The sequence below is a fragment of the Scyliorhinus torazame genome, chromosome 26, assembly GCF_047496885.1.
Source record: "Scyliorhinus torazame isolate Kashiwa2021f chromosome 26, sScyTor2.1, whole genome shotgun sequence".
Taxonomy (NCBI): domain Eukaryota; kingdom Metazoa; phylum Chordata; class Chondrichthyes; order Carcharhiniformes; family Scyliorhinidae; genus Scyliorhinus; species Scyliorhinus torazame.
This window is the reverse complement of record NC_092732.1, coordinates 44,951,988-44,976,302: the sequence shown is the minus strand read 5'-3', so window position 1 is coordinate 44,976,302 and position 24,315 is coordinate 44,951,988. Positions and strand designations below refer to the sequence as shown.

The 24,315-nt window shown below is 51.6% G+C and overlaps 1 protein-coding gene across 11 annotated transcripts in view; it reads right to left on the bottom strand.

The window, feature by feature from the left end:
* Positions 1-8,562: 8,562 nt before the first annotated feature.
* The window catches only part of LOC140403032 (uncharacterized), a 44,308-nt gene continuing 28,555 nt past the window's right edge, over positions 8,563-24,315 (bottom strand). For all 11 annotated transcript variants that reach the window (XM_072490698.1, XM_072490708.1, XM_072490701.1 and 8 more), the window contains one exon: positions 8,563-11,982. In XM_072490698.1, coding sequence (XP_072346799.1) covers positions 11,917-11,982 — 66 coding nt within the window. In that variant the 3' untranslated portion in view covers positions 8,563-11,916. The remainder of the gene's footprint in view (positions 11,983-24,315) is intronic.

The window sequence follows — 24,315 nt, the reverse complement described above, 5'->3', positions numbered from 1 at the left end:
GTAACCAGTGGGGTACCACAGGGATCGGTGCTGGGACCCCAGCTATTCCCAATATATATATATAAATGATTTATATGAGGAAACAAAACGGAATAGTTCCAAATTTGCAGATGACAGCAAGCTGGGTGGGAGGGTGAGCTGCGAGGAGGATGCAGAGATCCTTCAGGGTGATTTGGACAAGGGGGCAGCACGGCGGCACAGTGGTTAGTACTACTACCTCACGGCGCCGAGGTCCCAGGTTCGATCCCGGCTCTGGGTCACTGTCCGTGTGGAGTTTGCACATTCTCCCCGTGTCTGCGTGGGTTTCGCCCCCACAACCCAAAGATGTGCAGGGTAGGTGGATTGGCCACGCGAAATTGCCCCTTAATTGGAAAAGAAAAGAATTGCGTATCTAAATTTAGTTTTTTTATAAAGTAATTTTGATAAGTTGAGTGGAAAAATGAATGGCAAATGCTGTATAATTTGGAGAAATGCGAGGTTACCACTTCGGTAGCAAAAACGAGAAGGCAGACTATTCTCTGAATGGCCATAAATTGGGAGAGGGGAGTGTGCAGCGGGACCTGGGTGTCCTTGTGCACCGGTCGCTGAAGGTAAGCTGCAGGTGCAGCAGGCGGTAAAGAAGGCTAATGGTATGTTGGCCTTCATTGCGAGAGGTTTCGAGTATAGAAGCAGGGATGTGTTGCTGCAATTATACAGGGCGTTGGTGAGGTCCCTTTCTCATCCTCCAAAGGACCAATGTTTCCCTTCGCCACTCTTTTTCATTTTATATATTTATAGAAACTTTTGTTATCTGTTTTTATATTCTGAGCTAATTTACTCTCAATCTATTTTACTTTTCTTTATAGGTTTTTTAGTGGCTTTCTGTTGACATTTAAAGATTTCCCAATCGTGTAGTTTCTTACTAATCTTTGCCACTTTGTATGCATTTTCTTTCAATTTGATATCCTCCCTTATTTCTTTAGATATCCAGAGCTGATTAGCACTTTCCTCAGTCCTTCCTTTTCACTGGTATATACTTTTTCTGAGCACTGTAAAAAATCTCTTTGAAAGTCCTCCACTGTTCCTCAATTGTCCCACCATAAAATCTTTGCTCCCAATCTATCCTGGCAAACTCCTCCCTCATCCCATTGTGGTCTCCTTTGTTTAAGCACAAGGCACAGGGATTGGATTTTACCGTCTCACCCTCCATCTATATTTTAAACTCAATCATACTGTGATCGCTCCTTCAAAGAGGATCCCTAACTATGAGATCATCAATTATTCCTGTCTCATTACACAGGACCAGATCTAGGACTGCTTCTCCCTTGTAGATTCCATTGCATATGGTTCTAGGAAACTATCCTGGATACATTCTAATTTTTAAAATATAAATTTAGAGTACCCAATTAGTTTTTTCCCAATTGAGGGGCAAGGAAAAGTACAGCACAGGAACAGGCCCTTCGGCCCTGCAAGCCTGCACTGACCATGCTGTCCTCTAACCTAAAACCTTCTCCACTTCCGGGGTCCCTATTCCTCTATTCTCATCCTATTCATGTATTTGTCAAGATGCCCCTTAAATGTCACTATCGTCCCTGCTTCCACCACCTCCTCCGGTAGCGAGTTCCAGGCACCCACTACCCTCTGTGTAAAAAATGTCCCTCGCACATCTCCTCTAAACTTTGCCACTCGCATCTTAAATCTATGTCCCCACGTAATGGACTCTTAAGTAATAATCTTTATTCTCACAAGTAGACTTACATTAACACTGCAATGAAGTTACTGTTAAAAGCCTCTAGTCGCCACATTCCGGCGCCTGTTCGGGGACACAGAGGGAGAATTCAGAATGTCCAATTCACCCAACAAGCACGTCTTTCGGGACTTGTGGGAGGAAACCGGAGCACCCGGAGGAAACCCACAGGGAGAATGTGCAGACTCTGCACAGACAGTGACCCAAGCCGGGAATCGAACCTACTACCCACTGTGCTACCGTTCAGCCCGGGGAAATAGCTTCTGACTAGCCACTCTGTCCATGCCCCTCATCCTAAAATATCAGAGCTACACCGCCTCCCTCTCTGTCCTTCCTAATAGTCTGATAGCCCTGGATATTTAACTCCCAGTCGTGACCATTCTGCAATCACATGTCTCATTCGCGATGATTTGTGCCGTCAACTCATTTATCTTGTTTCCAATGCTATGAGCATTCAGATAAAATGCCTTTCTGCTAGTTTTTATACCTTCTTTCTAAATCCTAACATCTCCATTAATAACGGCTCCTGAGTACTTCTTCACTTGAACATTTTTCCTAATTTTCCATGTGGTTGAACCATCTCCCACGTGCTGACCTTCCCATTAACCCTTATACTTCCAGTAGATTTGCCCCCTCCACCCCCACTTGCTAATTTAAGTTTGAGTTGGATGATCAGCTATGATCATAATGAATGGGGGAGCAGACTCGAAGGGTCGAATGGCCTCGTCCTGCTCCTATTTTCTATGTTTACTTCAGTGCAAGAAAGGAGCATAAACTAATGTGTGGTTTTTTAAAATTTAGAGTACCCAATCCACCTACCCTGCACATCTTTGGGTTGTGGGGGCTGAGACCTACGCAGACACGGGGAGAATGTGCAAATTTCACATTCGCATTTCACATGTCATACTGTGATCGCTCCTTCCGAGAGGATCCCTAACTATGAGATCATCAATTATTCCTGTCTCATTACACAGGACCAGATCTAGGACTGCTTCTCGCTTTTAGGTTCCGTTGCATATGGTTCTAGGAAACTATCCTGGGTGCATTCTATTCTTTTTAATATAAATTTAGAGGACCCAGTTAGTTTTTTCCCAATTGAAGGGCAGCGAAAAGTACAGCACAGGAACAGGCCCTTCGGCCCTCCAAGCCTGCACCGACCTTGGGGCCGAGATCGAACCTGGGACCTCGGCGCCGTGAGGCAGCAGTGCTAACCACAGTGCCGCGCATCGACAGACAATATTGAAGGTGGAAGTTGTTGACCCTGCTGCAAATGGTTTCAATCTCAGCTCAAGATTGGGGAGAACGGCAAAAAAAAGAATTGAGATTTGTTAATAAAACAAACTGCTGAGGTGTGTTTCTGCGAGAGTCAATACAGTTGATGCATTTGTAATTCGTCCAAAACGGAATTGGCAGGTCGCCAAAGTGTAATCTAAACTTATTCAAATATTTGGAAAAAACAGCATCATTGTTGGCATAATTTGAATAGCATCAATATTGGGTAAGAGGAGAGAGAGAGCATTGCGTTGGAGATAAATGTGTTCCCCATCCCCTTTCCCACAGAAATATCTTGAGTTTCACTGTTGCGTCCTTTCATAAACAATGTTGCCATGACATTTTGCAAACTGACTAAGTGAATCCGACCAGTAGGGAAAATTCCGCCTTGCGTTCCCTCGTACATGATTCGATAGCGTGACTTCAATGAAGGGCGAAGGGGCGTGGGAGGAGGGCAGGGGGCGTGGGAGGAGGGGAGGGGGCGTGGGAGGAGGGGAGAGGGTGTAGTTTGTTCCCAGCATCCTCGCCATTATTGATCTCTCGACCAACATTAAAATAGAGTATCTTGTCACCTGGCCCTCTTGTTCTTGTGGGCTCATCGCCGTTTGTGAGAGTTTCATAGAATCATAGAATTTACAGTGCAGAAGGAGGCCATTCGGCCCATCGAGTCTGCACCGGCCCTTGGAAAGTGCACCCCACTTAAGCCCACACCTCCACCCTCTCCCCTCAAACCAGCAACCCCACCCAACATTTTGGACACCAAGGGCAATTTAGCACGGCCAATCCACCTAACCTGTACATCTTTGGGCTGTGGGAGGAAACCGGAGCACCCGGAGGAAACCCACGCAGACACGGGGAGGATGTGCAGACTCCGCACAGACAGTGACCCAAGCCGGAATCGAACCTGGGACCCTGGAGCTGTGAAGCAACAGTGCTAACCACTGTGCTACCGTGCCGTCCCACGCTACGTTGCCGCCATTTCCTGTGTACAATTTGTCTGCCGTGTCTCCTATCTTACAAACCAGTGGTTAGCATTGGTGCTTCTCAGCTCCAGGGTCCCTGGTTCGATTCCCGGTTCGGGTCACTGTCTGTGCGGAGTCTGCACATCCTCCCCGTGTCTGCGTGGGTTTCCTCCGGGTGCTCCGGTTTCCTCCCACAGCCCAATGATGTGCAGGTTAGGTGGATTGGCCGTGCCAAATTTCCCCTCAGTGTCCAAAAAAGGTTAGGTGGGGTGTCTGGGTTATGGGGATAGGGTGGAGTCTTGGTCTTAAGTAGGGTGCTCTTTCCAAGAGCCGGTGCAGACTCGATGGGCCGAATGGTCTCGTTCTACACTGTAAATTCTATGATTCTATGATTACATTGGGCTGGTCAGCCCTTGCTTTCAGTGCATACCGTAAAGGGAATAAACTTATATACTTTATAAAGGGATAAGCTTTATACAGGGGGGGGGGGGGGTTAGCTCAGCTGGCCGGACGCTCTTTTGTGATGCGGAGCAAGGCCAACATCGGGGGTTCGATTCCTGTACCGGCTGAGATCATTCACAGAGGCCCCGCCTTCTCAACTTTACCCCCTCGCCAGGGGTGTGGCGACCCCCGGGTTAAATCAGCACCGGCCAACTCCCCCTGAAAAGGGAGAGAGAAGTCTATCATCCTCTGGGACCGTGGCCACTTATTTCATTGAATAAATTGGGGAAGAGATTTCAGATAAATGCAATCTCTACTTGGCACTCCCCCCACACCCAGTTTCACGTGGGAGTCAGGACCAAAGTTACATACAATTTAACTCCTCTTTGAAACTGATCGCACCAGGTAGCAATGTGGCCAATTAGCTTCATCCAGGACCAGTTTGTAGCAATAACGTGGGTTTGGGTCATTGTTGCATCCCAGGTATTTCAGCTGTAAATTCCATTCCTCTGACAACACATCCATCACTTTATGTCGGGCGTATTGTGTAACGGCCAGCTTCTACGATCAAGAAACTAATATTTAAACAGCCTTGCAACCGGGCAAGATATTTTCCATTAAAAGTACGTCGTCAATTGCGGCACAGTGGTTAGCACTGCTGCCTCGCAGCGCCAGAGACCCGGGTTCAATTCCGGCCTTGGGCGACACGTCTGGGCTGCATTCTTCCGCAAGGTGGCCAGGTGCGGGACGGGAACCACGTAAAGGTCCATTGAAGGGCGGCACGGTAGCCTTGTGGGTAGCACAATTGCTTCACAGCTCCAGGGTCCCAGGTTCGATTCCGGCTTGGGGCACTGACTGTGCGGAGTCTGCACGTTCTCCCCGTGTCTGCGTGGGTTTCCTCCGGGTGCTCCGGTTTCCTCCCACAGTCCAAAGACGTGCGGGTTAGGTGGATTGGCCATGATAAATTGCCCTTAGTGTCCAAAAGTGCCCTTAGTGTTGGGTGGGGTTGCTGGGTTGTGGGGATAGGGTGGAGGTGTTGACCTTGGGTAGGGTGCTCTTTCCAAGAGCCGGTGCAGACTCGATGGGCCGAATGGCCTCCTTTTGCACTGTAAATTCTATGAAAATCTCGGGCGGGAATGTCCGTTCGCCAGGTTCCTCCGGTTTCCTCCCACAAGTCCCAAAAGACGTGCTGTTAGGTGAATTGGACATTCTGAATTCTCCCTCCGTGCACCCGAACAGGCGCCGGAATGTGGCGACTAGGGGCTTTTCACAGCAACTTCACTGCTGTGTTATTGTAAGCCTACTTGTGATAATAACGATTATTATTAAAAAGATGAGGGCAGCACGGTGGGGCAGTGGGTTAGCACTGCTGCCTCATGGCGCCGAGGTCCCGGGTTCGATCCCGGCCCTGGGTCACTGTCCCTGTGGAGTTTGCACATTCTCCCCGTGTCGGCGTGGGTTTCGCCCCCACAACCCAAAAGATGTGCAGGGGAGGTGGATTGGCCGCGCTAAATTGCCCCCTTAATTGGAAAAAAATTAATTGTGTAAACTAAACTTATTTTATTTTTAAATTAAAAAGTTGGACAATAAATGCGGGTTCAGGCAGCGAAGTCAGCCTGAAGGTTCTGCTAACCTGCATATCAAACTGTGTTTGGGTCACTGCTGGAGTATTCTGGCCAGCGTACGTTAGGAAGGATGTCAAGACAAGGGAGATGTGGACGATACGTACTGGGGGTCAGAGGCTTTCGTTATGTGGGGCAGATGGTCTGAAAATCGTTCCAGCATGCCCTGGAATTAGACGTTCAAGGCGCTTGGGGAAACAGTCCTGTTTTTCCAACAATGACTAATCTCCAGCTCCCGCCCCCACCCCCTCACCCTGAGATTGTGCCTCAGTACGTATCAGGGGCTTTGGTCCCATTACTGCGATCTCCACAGAGGCCAATAATTTTAAAAAGAGTTTTGAACTTCCAGTTGTGAGCTGAATGAATGATCCTGTAACATTTCACATTTGAAAACCTTTACTGTAACAAATGGCTGGGGGGTGAAGACACCAATCACTAAACGCTATTTCAATTTTGTACGCATCCTATGCGTTAACTACAGAGACTGACATTCCCCTTGTATACTTAGCAACCGTTGCACACTCCATGTAATTACAATCCTTTTTAGCAAACAGTATCCAGTTACTCCCAGCTTCCAATTGGGTTTCTGTTTCTCCATTTCGCATCTCTAGCAGTTTCCGTCAATTTTCGGAGAGTTCCTTAAATCTATCACCAGGGGCGGCAGGGTGGCGCAGTGGTTAGCACTGCTGCCTCACGGCGCTGAGGACCCGGGTTCGAATCCCGGCTCTGGGTCACCGTCCGTGTGGAGTTTGCACATTCTCCCCCGTGTCTGCGTGGGTTTCGCCCCCCACAACCCAAAGGTGTGCAGAGGTAGGTGGATTTCTCTGTCGTAGAACTCCACGGATTCTGCATTGACAAAATAAATAGTCACCTGGATAAATGCGGATTAATAAGGAAAAGCAGCAGGGGTTTCCCCCCCCCCCTCCCGCCATGACCTCTTCCCCTCCTGCTCCATCACCTCTTCACCCCATCACTCTGCGTCGGTCTTTCCCTGGCCTGGAACTTTGAAGATTTGCTTTCGTGCTATTTCCAGCCCATTGTGGAATCTCAGCGCAGGGAGATTGGATGGAGCAGCTTTACAGCGCTGGGAAACCCCAGGGTCCCGCGCAGTCCGTTTGGGAAACCCGGCCTCCAGGTTTAGGGGAATGAGGCAGCACGGTAGCACTGTGGATAGCACAATTGCTTCACAGCTCCAGGGTCCCGGGTTCGATTCCCGGCTTGGGTCACTGACTGTGCGGAGTCTGCACATCCTCCCCGTGTGTGCGTGGGTTTCCTCCGGGCGCTCCGGTTTCCTCCCACAAGTCCCGAAAGACGTGCTGTTAGGTGAATTGGACATTCTGAATTCTCCCTCTGTGTACCCGAACAGGCGCCGGAGTGTGGCGACTAGGGGCTTTTCACAGTAACTTTTTTTTAATGTATAAATTTAGAGTTAGCCAATTCATTTTTTCCAATTAAGGGGCAATTTAGCATGGCCAATCCACCTAGCCTGCACATCTTTGGGTTGTGGGGCTGAAACCCACGCAGACACGGGGAGAATGTGCAAACACCACACGGACAGTGACCCGGGGCCGGGATCGAACCCGGGACCTCGGCGCCGTGAGGCAGCAGTGCTAACCACTGCGCCACCCCGCTGCCCTATTTTCACAGTAACTTCATTGCAGTGTTAATGTAAGCCTACGTGTGACAATAATAAAGATTATTATGATCGAACCAAATGGTGGAGGAGAGTCGAGGGGCCGAATGGCCTTCTGCTGCTGCTATTTTCAACATTCCCATGTTCTTAAAGCGAGGCCCTCGCTGTCCCCCAGCTGATGAATATAGTCGGAGCCATGGCACTATTTGAATAACAGGAGTGTTCCCTAATAACCTGAGCAATATTTTATCCTTCAGCCAAGATCAACAACACATGAGATTTGCTGCTAATTTATCATTGATATTTGCGGGAGCTGAGCTTACTTTGCACAAGCAGCTGCAGCGTTTCCCTGCATTATGACGATGACCAGAGTTGAAAAACACTTTTATCGGCTCTTTAAAGCTTTGGGATATTTCGAGGTTTCGATCAGGCTCCGCCTCCGATCTTTTGCGATTCTTCTACCAGAGGGGAGAGCAACAGAGACCCAACCGGGGAGAATCATAGAATTTACAGTTCAGGAAGCCATTCGGCCCATCGGGTCGGTGCCGGCCCTTGAAGAGCACCCCACTTAAGCCCACACCTCCACCCTATCCCCGTAACCCCCACATCTATCCTTTTGTGGACACTAAGGGGCAATTTATCTTGGCCAATCCACCTAACCACATCTTTGGACTGTGGGAGGAAACCGGAGCACCCGGAGGAAACCCACGCAGACACGGGGAGAACGTGCAGACTCCGCACAGACAGTCATCCAAGCCGGGAATCGAACCCGGGTCCTTTGCGCTGTGAAGCAGCAGTGCTAACCACTGTGCTACCTTGCCAAGCAAACCAGCCCTAAGCAATTGTAGCGCTGTACAGCAGAGTGGCTGTGCGATTAATAAACAGGCAGGCAAAAACAAAACCTCATTGAAAAATAATTACTGTTCCCTTTATTTTGAGTGACACTTCATACTGACATTTCACAACTTCCTGTGTTACCAATTTGGCAATTGCCAAAAAATCTTACAAAGCAACGTGTGATAGGCTGAAATTACCATCAGAAGAATTTTAATACAAAAAAAAAACATGAATTTGTTTTATGTATATTCTGCAATCCTCAAACAGGAGTGGAGTTTTATTCTGGTTATAAATATAGTTAGTAGTTAATCAAGTTATTTAAAATGAGAGCAATGGTGATATATACACACACACGCAGACACACACACACACGCAGACACACACACACACACGCAGACACACACACGCAGACACACACACACGCATGCAGACACTAACACACACCCTCACACACACACGTGCACGCAGACACACACACGTGCGCACGGACACACACACACACACGCAGACACACACACACACGCAGACACACACACACGCAGACACACACGCAGACACACACACACCCTCACACACACGCAGACACACACACACACACGCAGACACACACACACGCAGACACACACACGCAGACACACACACACGCATGCAGACACTAACACACACCCTCACACACACACGTGCACGCAGACACACACACGTGCGCACGGACACACACACACACACACACACGCACACACCCTCACACGCAGACACACACACACACACGTGCAGACACACACACACATGCAGACACACACACGCAGACACACACCCTCACACACACACACACGCGCAGACACACACACACACACCCTCACACACACGCAGACACACACCCTCACACGCAGACACACACACACACGCAGACACACACACACACGCAGACACACACACGCAGTGCAAGCACACATTGCTGGCAGAGAGAGTAGTTTTATGTCAACCCAGAAATCATCTGATCCCTCAGAACATGGTGGCCGCTCTGTTAGAAAGCATAGTCACACCAACCTCAGGTAGAAAGAAGCCTAACTTGGCAAATATATATATATATATATACAGCTCAGACTGATAATAATGACTAAAGGGTTAAAAGCTGTGTATAAAAATTGAAGAACAGCCATCCTTACACACACAAAACTACAATTCCCTATCAGACAGCGACCGTTCCATCATACGGCTGGCTTTACAATCCTTGGACAGGCTCTGTGAAGAAAAGTCCAGTCGGTCCAGAGCTTAACGATCCATTCTTGAGGCAGCAACTGAAGTAAGAACATTTTCACATGCACGCAAAGTTTGGCACCCAGCATTCAACGTTGGAATCCAAGGACACGATGGACTTGTAGTGAGTGTGAGGGAGGTGGTGAGCTGGCAGTGGAGGGCGGAGGGATTTTTTTTGCAGGCTGATTGTTTCACATTTGCTTGCACGCCTCCAAATAAATTGTTTATCGGGTCGTCTGGGTGGAGTAGCAAAGATTGAAATGAAAATCGCTTATTGTCACAAGTAGGCTTCAAATGAAGTTACTGCGACCCCGAGTCGCCACATTCCGGCGCCTGTTGGGGGAGGCTGGTACGGGAATACTGGCCTGCCTGGGTCTGCTTTCAAAGCCAGCGCTTTAGCCCTGTGCTAAACCAGCCCCTTTTTTGATTGCGAGAGAGCAAAGCGCTGCTTTGTCCCAATACGGGCTGGCGGAATCTCACAAATAACGAAGAGGCAGATTCAACTGGACAAAGTGATTCTCTTCCGTGTGAAAAAAATTGCTGCAAATATGCGACTTGACTATAAATATTTGTTTGCGTATTTACATATGGCGCGGCAAGTTATACATGAGCCGATATCGGAGATAGAATCAGCAGAACGTGGATTTCTAAAGACGCTTTACTGCACATTTGGGTAACAGGAGAATAATCTGCTCAGGACGTCTGCGGACGGGGTTGATGCTAAATCGGCAATTAACTCCAAATCGGAATTCAAGAGATTTGACGGGATTTCAGAGTGCTGTACCCTTTCTTCTCTCAGTGCAAGGAGCACATGGATGGAATTTTAGGTTATACTAACCTTGGGAGGGCACCCAATTGTCTGGCAGGTGGCGATTGTACACCGTAAACATAATCTGTGCCAATGTTTCTGTCTGAAAGTTGCTCTGTGCATCAGAACTGGTTAAACTGACATTAATGAACAGCTGTATTCGCACTAATCTATTTGAATGGTAGAATTTACAGTGCAGAAGGAAGCCATTTGGCCCATTGAGTCTGCACCGGCCCTTGAAAGAGCACCCCACCTAAGTTCACATCTCTACCCTATCCCCGTAACCTAACCTTAGACACGAAGGGCAATTTAGCATGACCAATCCACCTAACCTGCATATCTTTGGACTGTGGGAGGAAACCGGAGCACCCGGAGGAAACCCACGCACACACGGGGAGAACGTGCAGACTCCGCACAGACAGTGACCCAGCGGGGAATCGAACCTGGATCCCTGGAGCTGTGAGGCAGCAGTGCTAACCACTGTGCAGCCCGAGTCCCTGCAAAGCAGCAGTGCTAACCACTGTGTGACCCGGGTCCCTGGCGCTGTAAGGCAGCAGTGCTAACCACTGTGCCACCGTGCTGCCCTTAGTACCAAGCAGGCGGGTAATTAAGGCAAGGTTACAACATCAGGCTCAGTGGGAAAGGCATTAAACTCCTGTGGCCTCTCTTCTCGTCACCAAACCCACCCCAACCTTCAGAAACTGCCTCGTCCCAAAAACACGAATGGCTTTCCAAACTTAAACTTCAGTAAAAATGTGAGGAATTTCAACAATGCTCATACGATCAGAAGATGAGTGAGATCGGAAGATAAGACCAGCAAGGTAAGACCACAACGTAGCCCACGCCACTCTCCCAATCACGCTGAATCCCAAACAGATCCCAGCCATTCCTGTTCTGTGCCGCAGCCCACATGGACCCTGGCGATTCCTGTGCACCATCCCAAGGGATCACCAACCCCTCTCCTCCCCCCCCACCCCGAAAATTCCTGCACCGTGCTGCGTTCAAGGCTTTGAATTCTCTTCCCACTCCAAATAAGTCGCCCTCCCGTTTCCCATTTGACCGTTTTATGTGCCCGTGTTATTCTAACTTCCTAAACATTGGGCGTTTAAGTTTGGCTGTGCGGTAAGGGTCACCGTATGTCCCCCCGCACTTTCTTTCATGGCTCTTGCCGTCGGTATCGGCAGTGAGGAGATCGAATGTTTATCCGGGGGGGGGGGGGGGGGGGGTTAGGGGGAGAAAACATTCCTTTGATAATATTTTAAAACGAAAGAATAGACTCAAAATTAAGTTTCAGAGTTGCCCGGCTGCGCGCTTCAATTGGAGGCCGCGTTCCACGTGAAATCTCCCGTCCGCCTTGTTCATAAGTTGTCCGACTCCACAGCATGGTTTGTATACGAGTACAAGTTTGTGCCGTTCCCGGGCATCTGCAAAAGTAGCGCAACAAATCGCAAATTATTTAAGTGCGCAACAAATGTCATTTCCAACATTAGCTTTCCTATATAGGCAATCGAAATAGAACAGCAAATTATGTCACACCCACTCCAATCTAATTTACTCCATTCTTCTGCTATTACACCCATGATGGGGAGGCGGGGTGGTCTTGTCACTGGGCGAGCCATCCAGGGTAATGCTCCAGGGACCTGGGTTCAAATCCCCGATGGTGAAATTTCAATTCAGTAAAAATCTGGAATTGTAATGACCCCAAAACCATTGCCAGTTGTCGTAAAACCCCATCTGGTTCACTAATGTCCCGGAGGGAAGGAAATCTGCCGTCCTTACCCGGTCTGGCCTACACGTGACTCCAGACCCACAGCAATGTGGTCGATTCTTAACCCCGCCCCCCCCCCAGGGCAATTAGGGATGGGCAATAAACGCTCACACAGCCAGCGACGCCCACGTTCCCATGAACGAATTTTAAAAAACCACTCTCGATGCGTCTCAATAAATAGTTTATTTTTTCTTTTTTAAATAAATTTAGAGTTCCCAATTCTTTTTATCGAATTAATGGTCAGCACGGTAGCACAAGTGGCTAGCACTGTGGCTTCACAGCGCCAGGGTCCCAGGTTCGATTCCCTGCTGGGTCACTGTCTGTGCGGAGTCTGCACGTTCTCCCCGTGTCGGCGTGGGTTTCCTCCGGGTGCTCCGGTTTCCTCCCACGAGTCCCGAAAGGACTGTTAGGTCAATTGGACGTTCTGAACTCACCCTCTGTGTACCCGAACAGGAGCCAGAATGTGGCGACTAGGGGCTTTTCACAGTAACTTCATTGCAGTGTTAATGTAAGCCTACTTGTGACAATAAAGATTATTTAAAAAAAAATTAATTTAGACTGGCCAATCCACCTCCCCTGCACATCTTTGGGTTAGAACAAAGAAATGTACAGCACAGGAACAGGCCCTTCGGCCCTCCAATCCCGTGCCGACCATGCTGCCCGACTAAACTACAATCTTCTACACTTCCTGGGTCCGTATCCCTCTATTCCCATCCTATTCATGTATTTGTCAAGATGCCCCTTAAATGTCCCTATCGTCCCTGCTTCCACCACCTCCTCCGGTAGCGAGTCCCAGGCACCCACTACCCTCTGCGTAAAAAACTTGCCTCGTACATCTACTCTAAACCTTGCCCCTCGCACCTTAAACCTATGCCCCCTAGTAATTGACCCCTCTACCCTGGGGAAAAGCCTCTGACTATCCACTCTGTCCATGCCCCTCAGAATTTTGTAGACAAGGTTGTAGGGGCGAGACCCAAGCAAACGCGGGGAGAATGCGCAAACTCCACACGGACAGTGACCCAGAGCCGGGATCGAACCTGGGACCTCGGCGCCGTGAGGCAGCAGTGCTAACCCACTGTGCCGCCGTGCCGCCGCCCCCCCCACTCAACAAATAGTTTTGATTTGACATTCAGAGGCATCACAGCTAAACATAATCTTGTCCCCAAACAGGCATTTCCAGGTGTCAGGAATAGCATCTGGGAGAACCCGCTGGAGCGACTGACTCCTTCACACCTATCCAGTACGAAACGCGTTGCAAATTCCCAGTTTTTTCCCTGGATGCGGAATGAGATCATTAACCTCAGCAATATTCGTTTTCTGAGGCCTCCCTTTGCCCCAATGGACTGCAGGGAGAAAACCAGCTCGATCGCTAATTCTAATGACGTTGCGAAACAGCCGTGGGTGGGAGTGTGGAGCAGTGAGGCGGCCCCCCCCCCCCCCCCCCCGGGAGGGTTACAGTAAAATTAATTGGCGGCCCAACCGGGAAGCGAATGCATTTGACCACACGCGATTGGGAAACGGGTCGGGTGAGGGACAGATTTCAGTTCGAGAGGAATTAGAATTGGAGATGAGTATGACGTACGACGTGGGAATTAAGCTTCACCCATTTACAACGTAAACCTCTGCTGGATCCTGCTAGCGAGCTGGAGCAGGTTTTGGCTTGGTAACCTAGCGACACGGTGCAAGGCCAGCTGGAGTATAATTAGCATTTTTCCACTTCGATACTTTAGTCACATTTGCACAGCAGAGGAGGGGTCCGCCCTATCCACAGCAGCCCCTCTCATCCACTTGGCAAGAGATTTCCCCCCCTAATTGAGGTAATTAAGCGTCTCGACTTCCGTCTCCAATTTGGGAAATGTGCCCTGAATTTCGCCGGCCTCCAGTGCCAGGCACGATCTGGTGAGCACGTCGGAAGGATAGTTGCGAAAACGACCATCGATCTTCCGCACAGACAACAGGAACTTAAATCTTCGGGTTGTGGGGGGGGGGGGGGGGGGGGTGGCGAGAGAACCACGCAGACACGGGGAGAATGTGCAAACTCCACGCGGGACCGGGACCCGGGGCCGGGATTCGAACCCGGGTCCTCGGCGCCGTGTGGCGGCGGCGCTAACCACTGTGGCACTCTGCCACCCGGAATTTTGTACGCTTACATGAGAGATCCCTTTGCCATCTTAGGGGGCAGAGATCATCTACCTCCAACTCTGCCGTGTCCAAAGCCTCATTCGTATCTCTTTAAACTCCAGATCCCCATCATAATCACCATCATCATCTTTACTAGTGTTACAAGTCGGCTCACATTAACACTGCAGTGAAGTTACTGTGAAAAGCCCCTAGTCGCCACACTCCGGCACCTGTTCGGGTACACAGAGGGAGAATTCAGAATGTCCAATTCACCCAACAGCACATCTTTGGACTGTGGGAGGAAACCGGAGCACCCGGAGGAAACCCTCGCAGACACGGGGAGAACGTGCAGACTCCGCACAGACAGTGACCCGAGCCGGGAATCGAACCCGGGACCCTGGCGCTGTGGGGCCACAGTGCTAACCACTGTGCTACCGTGCCGCTCCATGCGTTCCCCATTGTCCTCACATCCTCCAGCGCACCACCCTCTCCCACAGCGGCCAGCCCTTCTGTGCGGTCTGGACCCCGATGTGTAATCGCACAAAATGTTCTTGAAATGATTATTCACAGCTAACTAAGAATTATTTAACCTCGACATACTGGAGTAAAGCAGCTTGTGTTAATCAGCTGATTTTGAGAAGGGCTGGAAGCCAGATAGTACATTCCAGGCAGATCACTATCGGAGAGGGTGGGAGGAGCTGGAGAGAGTTTCAGGCGCAGGTGCACGGAGCAGCAAACAGTTTACTGTCCAGCTGGGCTGAAATGGGTCAGGCTGAATCTATTCTCATGGTACGGCATACACAGCTGTACGGAAAAGCCGGAACATTGAAAATCCTCCAGAATAAGGATTGTTGCATCACGGCAATAAACAATTTGATACTGGCGCGTCACGGTGATGTAGTGGTTAGCGCTGCTGCCTCGCGACACCGAGGACCAGGGCTCAATCCCGGCTCCGGGTCACAGTCCGTGCGGAGTTTGCACATTCTCCCCGTGTCTGCGTGGGTCTCACCCCCCACAGCCCAAAGATGTGCAGGGCAGGTGGATTGGCCGCGCTAAATTGCCCCTTCATTGGAAAAAATTAATTGGATATTCTAAATTTATTTTAAAAAAACATTGGGAAAAAAATAGAATTGGGTACTCTAAATTTATAAAAATAAAAACAGGTGTAATTGTGTGCCGTCCCCATTGGCACGTTTGGTGTTGGGGGCATTTAATAGCATGGGGGGGGGGGGGGGGGGGGGCAGCGACCTGCCACCTCCACCTGATTTGCATTTGTTTATTGTCACGTGTTCTGTGAGCAGATCAAACAGATCATTTAGTACATGAAAAGAAAATACATAACAGGGCAACACAAGGTCCACAAGGTAAATACATAACACCGGCCATCGGGTGAAGCAGACAGGGTGTAGTGTTAATCACGTCAGTCCATAAGAGGGTCATTTAGGAGTCTGGTGACAGTGGGGAAGAAGCTGTTTTTGAGTCTGTTCGGCGTGTTCTCAGACTTCTGTATCTCCTGCCCGATGGAAGAAGTTGGAAGAGTGAGTAAGCCGGGTGGGAGGGGTCTTTGATTATGCTGCCCGCTTTCCCCAGGCAGCGGGAGGTGTAGATGGAGTCAATGGATGAGAGGGGGGTTTGTGCGATGGACGGGGCGGTGTTAGTACGCGGTGGAAAGGTTTGTGGATGGCCTTCCAGCCCAATTAATGTCTATTTAATGGCCTCATCCTGCTGTCATTCAGGGTCAGACAGGTGGGCTCGCCTTGCAGGGAGCAAGACAATATAACATTCTTTATTATCGCAGGTAGGGTAACATTAACGCTGCAATGAAGTTACTGTGAATATCCCCTCGTCGCCACACTCCGGCGCCTGTTCGGGTGCACGGAGGGAGAATTCAGAATGTCCAATTCACCCAACAGCACGTCTTTCGGGACTTGTGGGAGGAAACCGGAGCCCCCGGAGGAAACCCACGCACACACGGGGAGAACGTGCAAACTCCGCACGGACAGTGACCCAAGCGGGAATCGAACCCCGGAGATGTGAAGACACAGTGCTAACCGCTGCGCTACCGTCTATCCTTCAAAGACACTCAGTGCTTGACTGAGGAGTCTGACATTAGGGAGGCGGAGGGACCACTGAAAGCCCTTACCGCCGTACCCCCCCCCTTCCCTCACTCCATGACAAACCCCGCATTGCCCCAATTAGTATCCAGCACGATACTAAGCCTCAAACAAAGCCACCACCTACCCAGTGATGCCATCGTTCCAGGGAGCCGCTGGGGGTTTCCAGCTGGCTATATTTTTGTTAACGAGTTGATCGCCAGGTCGTAGATATTTCCCAGTCCCGCCATACTGCCATTAATTCTTCTTCCCAAGTGCTTAGATGTCACGGCCTCAACCACCTGCCCGTTGCACACAGGAATGTGCATTTTATACCGAGGCTTTGGTGAGGAGAAGGTTTTCGAAAGATGCAGTCAGGCAAAACTGGAAACTGAGCCAAAATTAAATGTTTTGTGGCCAAAAGCTTGATCCTAATTTTAAGCTGGGACATAAAGGGGGCAGGGTGTTTGATGGAGAGGCTAGCGACCTCCAAGGGGAACTGGGTCGAGATACTATCTGATCCGAACAGTTGGAAGTGCAGATGCCATTGCCAGAATTAAGAGAACGGGAGTTGGTGCGGACGCCGGGAGGAGGTGGGCAGTGTTCGGAATGTCTTTGTGTTCCAGAGGATATATTGTTAGACACTAACATTCAGACCCGATGGGTTGCCAAGTTGGCCAATTGTCTGGTCCAACTCCAAACTGTGGCCGGAGGAGAGAGGGGAAGGTTCCAGAATCTAGCTTTGATTTTTCCAAAACTTAACTGGATTAAACATTGGCTTAGACCTCAGAATCTACAGAGCAGAAGGAGGCCCCTTGGCCCTTCGAGTAGACACCAGCGCCCTACCCAAGCCCACACCTCCACCCTATCCCCGCAACTCAACCTAACATCTGGACGCCACGGGGCTATTGATCCCGGCCAATCCACCTTTCCCACACATCTCTGGACGGTGGGTACCCGGAGGTAAAGCAGGCAGTGACCCGAGCCGGGAATCGAACCCGGGACCCTGGCGGTGTGAAGCAACGGTGCTAACCACTCTGCTACCGTGCCGCCCGGTCTGACCAGCCAGGCGTCATCAATAGTTAGGGGCAGGTCAGGGCGGCCTGTGCCATGTTGCATGGCGTGTCTGCTGCAGGCCGCCGTCCTGTTCATTCGCGGCCGCAGACCCGGCAATTCACCAAGTCGTAACGGCAACTAGAGCCGGGGACTCTACATTGCCGGCCTGCTAGCCCCCCCCCATGAAACGGAGGATCAGTGGCTGTTTTGTGCCGAATTATCGGTCGTAAAACGTCACCATTCCCGCGCCGGCATCAGGGCATGGCCTGAGAATCGGAGACTCCAGCTCCCTGGGCGGGATTCTCCACCCCCGCGCGTGCGCGGTCGCCGTCCTGTCCGAATCCGCCCCGCAAGAAGATGGCGGACGGATCTTGCGGGGCCGCGGAAGGAAGGAGGTCCTCCTTCAGAGAGGACGGCCCGACGATCGGTGGGCACCGATCGCGGGCCACCCCACATACCAGGTGAAGCCCGGTGCAGGATCCCCCCTCGCCCCCCCCACGACGGCAGCGACCAGGTGTGGACGGCGCCGGGGGGAACCCGCCGTTTTTGGCCTGGCCGCTCGGCCCATCCGGGCCTGAGAATAGTGGGGGTGCCGGAGAATCGCCGGAAACACCCAAAATGGGAGGGCGTCGGACCGGCGTCCCCGGAAATCTTGGCGGCCCAGGCGATTCTCCCAACCGGCGTGGGAGTGGAGAATCGCGCCCCCTGTGTCTCACCTCCAGCAAATTTCCCACAGGCCTGGACATAGTGTACAGACAGGAAACTGCTCAACCTCTGAGCAAAGTTTCCGGCAAGTCTACGGACCAAGTTCTGAAAAATAAAATTAAAATGAGCGACTAGAGTCTTTTTTTCTCTTCTTTCTTTCTTTTCTTTTTATAAATTTAGAGTACTCAATTCATTTTTACCAATTAAGGGCCAATCCACCTGCCCTGCACATCTTTGGGTTGTGGGGGTGAGACCCACGCAGACACGGGGAGAATGTGCAAACTCCACACGGACAGTGACCCAGGGCCGGGATCGAACCCGGGACCTCGGCGCCGTGAGGCAGCAGTGCTAACCACTGCGCCGCCTGCCGCCTTTTCCTCTTCTTTCGCCAGCGCAGACACGGTGCCCTCTTTCGCTGCTGTTCTGCGCCAGCTTCAATCCAAACCCACCCCAGCCTCAGTCAGAGAATTCGGTTTGCAGATGATGCAGGAATGAGCACGCTCAGAGATCCAGGGCTCATGGTGGCCCGGCGGCGCAGTGGTTAGCACTGCTGCCTCACGGCGCCGAGGTCCCGGGTTCGAATCCCGGCCCTGGGTCACTGCCCGTGTGGAGTTTGCACATTCTCCCTGTCAATCTGTGGGTCTCACCCCCCACAACCCAAAGCTGTGCAGGGTAGGTGGATTGGCCGCGCTAAATTGCCCCTGAATTGGAAAAAAATAATTGGGTACCCGAAATTTATATTAAGAAAAAGAAATCCACGTGTCCGTTTACTCGTTCTCTGAAACGTATGGGACAATGGGCCTTTCCACTAAACACGAGAACATAAAACTAAGGTCCTCGTCCCAGCAACCCCCACAGCAAAATGCCCCCGTCCCATCAATTAAGATCAACGCCCTAGAAAATGTAGAACGCTTTCCATGGTCGGGATTCTCCGCAATCGGTGCGATGTCCGCCGACCGGCGCCAAAAACGGCGCGAATCAGTCGGGCATCGCGCCGCCCCAAAGGTGCGGAATTCTCCACATCTTGAGGGGCCGAGCCCTAACCTTGAGGGGCTAGGCCCGCGCCGGACTGATTTCCGCCCCGCCAGCTGGCGGGAAAGGCCATTGGTGCCCCGCCAGCTGGCGCGGAAATGACTTTGCCGAGCGGCGCATGCGCGGGAGCGTCAGCGGCCGCTCACGGCATCCCCGCGCATGCGCAGTGGAGGGGGTCTCTTCCGCCTCCGTCACAGTGGAGACCGTGGCGAAGGCGGAAGGAAAAGAGTGCCCCCACGGCACAGGCCCGCCTGCGGATCGGTGGGCCCCGATCGCGGGCCAGGCCACCGTGGGGGCACCCCCCAGGGCCAGATCGCCCCGCGCCCCCCCCCCCCCCCAGGACGCCGGAGCCCGCCCGCGCCGCCTTGTCCCGCCGGTAAGAGAGGTGGTTTAATCCACGCCGGCGGAACAGGCATTCCAGCAGCGGGACTTCGGCCCATCCGGGCCGGAGAATCGCCGGGAGGGGGGGGGGGGGGCCTGGCAACCGGCGCGATTCCCACCCCCGCCGAATCTCCGGTGCCGGAGAATCCGGCAACCGGCGGGGGCGGGATTCACGCCAGCCCCCGGCGATTCTCCGACCCGGCGGGGGGGGGGGGGGGTCGGAGAACCCCGCCCCATATCTTGAAAGCCTTAAGCTCGATGAAGGCAGACACAAACAACAAAATTCATCAATGCCTCTAATGTGCCTCCTCACCCTGTGGTCGACTGGGAAAAAGAGTATTTGAGACCGGGGTTCCTGGTTTACCCAGGGAGCAGCGACCCACGTGCTCCTGAATGCTTCAGAAATTTGGGATAACCTACAGCAGGCACTTCAAAGAACTGGTGAAGTACCTCTAGCAGCGTCTGCACAAGATCCTCCAAATTCAGTGGCAAGTAAGTTAGTCTGTGAACAGCATGTTCTCTCCCAAGCTAGCACGCCCAACATTGAGGTACTGATCACTCCAAGCCAGCTCTACTGGGAGGGACGTGTAGTGTGTAAGCCAGACATCGGACACCTGAAGCTAACTGCTTTTCCTGGAGCGTGGTTTCAAAGGCTCTCCAGAGGACAGTGGAAATTCTTCTGGGATGTCCTCGAAGCTTCACAAAGCGCTCGAACCATCCCCGCCGACTATTGGGTGTTTCTGACTTGGGACCACCCAAAATGGAGAAGGCTCTTCCGGGAAGGCACCAGATCTACTGAGAGACATCGTAGCACGTTCTCCCCGTGTCTGTGTGGGCCTCACCCGCCACCCCCCCCCCTCCACACACACACACACACACACACACACACACCATAGATTCACACGGATGATCCCAGGAATGGTAGGCCTAACATACGATGAACGTTTGAGGATCCTGGGATTATATTCATTGGAGTTTAGGAGGTTGAGGGGAGATCTAATAGAAACTTACAAGATAATGAATGGCTTAGATAGGGTGGATGTAGGGAAGTTGTTTCCATTAGCAGGGGAGACTAGGACCCGGAGGCACAGCCTTAGAATAAAAGGGAGTCACTTTAGAACAGAGATGAGGAGACATTTCTTCAGCCAGAGAGTGGTGGGTCTGTGGAATTCACTGCCACAGAGGGCGGTGGAGGCCGGGACGTTGAGTGTCTTTAAGACAGAAGTTGATAAATTCTTGATTTCTCGAGGAATTAAGGGCTATGGAGAGAGAGCGGGTAAATGGAGTTGAAATCAGCCATGATTGAATGGTGGAGTGGACTCGATGGGCCGAATGGCCTTCCGCTCCTATGTCTTATGGTCTTATAGATGTGCCGGGTAGGTGGATCGGCCACACTAAATTGCCCCATTGATCGGAAAAATGAAGTAAAAATATATGTTAAACTTCTGCAGATGATACAAAGATCTGTAGAGGGACGGGTAGTATTGGGGAAGCAAGGGGGCTGCAGGAGGATTTGGACAGGCTCGGAGAGCGGGCAATGAAGTGGCAAATGGAATACAATGTGGGAAAATGTGAGGTTATGCACTTTGGAAGGAGGAATTTAGACACAGACTATTTTCTAAATGGGAAAATGCTGCGGAAATCAGGAGCACAAAGGGACTTGGGAGTCCTTGTTCACGATTCTCTTCAGGTTAACGAGCAGGTTCAGTCGGCAGTTAAGAAGGCAAATGCAATGTTAGCATTCATGTCGAGAGGGCTAGAATACAAGACCAGGGATGTACCTCTGAGGCTGTATAAGGCTCTGGTCAGACCCCATTTGGAGCATTGTGAGCAGTTTTGGGCCCCGTATCTAAGGAAGGATGTGCTGGCCTTGGAAAGGGTCCAGAGGAGGTTCACAAGAACGATCCCTGGAATGAAGAACCTGTCGTACGAGGAACGGTCGAGGACTCTGGGTCTGTACTCGTTGGAGTTTAGAAGGACGAGGGGGGATCTTATTGAAACTTACAGGATACTGCGAGGCCTGGATAGAGTGGACGCGGAGAGGATGTTTCCACTTGTAGGAGAGACTAGAAGCAGAGGGCATAATCTCAGACTGAACGTTTAAAACAGAGATGGGGAGGAATTTCTTCAGCCGGAGGGTGGTGAATCTGTGGAACTCTTTGCCGCAGAAGGCTGTGGAGGCCAAATCACTGAGTGTCTTTAAGACAGAGATAGATCGGTTCTTGATTAATAAGGGATCAGGGGTTATGGGCAGAAGGCAGGAGAATGGGGATGAGAAAATATCAGCCATGATTGACTGGCGGAGCAGACTCGATGGGCCGAGTGGCCTAATTCTGCTCCTCTGTCTTACGGTGTTATGACAGGCGAACACCCTAAAACTCAACTGAGTCCGAAGCAATAGCCAAGCGTCAGACTGACGTTTTGGCCGAGAGCCAATGGTGGAAGACAGACAGATTAAATGCAGCTACCTCCTGATCGAACAGGGGAAACAAAACAAATGGAACAACCTCAAAATGCAGGTGCTAAAATGCCCTGGTGACCTCATCAGAGGCTTGTGACTGTAAACAGAAAAAGAGAGTAGCACAAACAACACAGAGTCAGTCCCAGTGGAGGAACCTGTTGTACAAACAGAGGCAGCCCGCGGGCAAAAGCAGCACCTACTGGCTCCAGAAAACCTGGGTGCAAGGAGCTTTCTCTCGCCACGTCGGCAAGTGGTCTGGATCGGCTGCCCCCCTGTTCTCCAGAGGGGCGATGACAGGCGCAGAGGGATGGTTCAAAGTAATTTTGTTCTAAAGTGACTCCTGGGCTATGGCCTCCTCCTGGGCCTGTGGCCTACTCCCGGGCCTATGGCCTACTCCTGGGCCTGTGGCCTACTCCCGGGCCTATGGCCTCCTCCTGGGCCTATGGCCTACTCCTGGGCCTATGGCCTCCTCCTGGGCCTGTGGCCTACTCCTGGGCCTATGGCCTACTCCTGGGCATATGGCCTACTCCTGGACCTATGGCCTACTCCTGGACCTATGGCCTACTCCTGGACCTATGGCCTACTCCTGTGCATATGGTCTACTCCTGGGCCTATGGCCTACTCCTGGACCTATGGCCTACTCCTGGGCATATGGTCTACTCCTGGACCTATGGCCTACTCCTGGACCTACGGTCTACTCCTGGACCTATGGCCTACTCCTGGGCATATGGTCTACTCCTGGGCCTATGGCCTATTCCTGGGCCTATGGCCTACTCCTGGGCCTACGGCCTACCCCTGGGCTGTGGCCTACTCCTGCACCTATGGCCTACTCCTGAGCCTGTGGCCTACTCCTGGGCCTGTGGCCTACTCCTGGGCCTGTGGCCTGCTCCTGGGCCTGTGGCCTGCTCCTGGGCCTATGGCCTACTCCTGCGCCTACATTCCTATGTTTTCTTTTGCATGCTGACCAACAGCTGTGCATTTCCATCATCATCTTTTTTATGTCGCGATTTCCACCATTGCGGCTCCGGGCCACCATCTGGCCAACTCAGGATGGGCAGTCAAGGCCGGCTCTACCCGCACCACCCACCCCCCCAGAACTATTCCTTTAAATTCTGACATATTGCTTTTACCGCACTTTCCCCTTTCCATGTCCTCCGACCAGTTTTAGACTTGATCCACACAAGTTCATTCCACACTGGCATCCTCCCGTAGTACAGTTTCTCCCAGTGACACCCTCAATATGGGAAGCTTATAATTACCTCCCTGAGGCACTGTTATCAGGAAATCTCAATGCACCAAATTCACCCCTTGGGAGTCGGCTCAGTGTATAGGTTTCAGGGTCAAGGTATTTAATCCTGTTTCACCTTCAGTTCTCTTGTCAATAGTGTGGTAGCCACTCCCCACCCAATTTATCAAACTGAGCTCAGCAGACAGGCATGTGGTAGGCTGTTTGCACATACCTTCACAGCGACTCAGACAGAGCACAGGTTATCAGAGCCCCTCCATCACAGAGCTACACCGTACTGTCTCCTCCTCATGAAACATTCCACTCGCTCGCTCCCACAATGGCTGTGAGCTTTAAGGACGGAACAACGGGGTCCTCTGGGTCACGAAGCTCACAGGCTGGGATGGCAATGGTGGGCCTTTGATAACTTTGATAAATTGTGGGCTCAGAAAGAGGGCCGAACCTCACCAGGCCTCACCAACACCCCCGGGTGTGGCAGGACAGAATCCCAATTGTACCTTTATTCAAGGATTTTCCAAACCAACTTTCAATGAAGATGTTTGCTGAGGAACATATTTCAGCCGCTTTTTGAAAACTGGGGCGGGATTCTCTGCAAACTGGCGATGATGTCCGCTACCCGGCGGCAAAAACGGCACTGATCACTCCGGCGTCGGGCCGCCCCAAAGGTGCGGACCTTGAGGGGCCAAGCCCTCACCTTGAGGGGCTCGGACCGCGCCGGACTGGTTTCCGCTCCGCCAGCCGGCGTGAAAGGACTTCGCCGGACGACTAGCTCCAGGGTCCCGGGTTCGATTCCCCGCTGGGTCACTGTCTGTGCGGAGTCTGCACGTCCTCTCCGTGTCTGCGTGGGTTTCCTCCGGGTTCTCCGGTTTCCTCCCACAGTCCAAAGACCCGCAG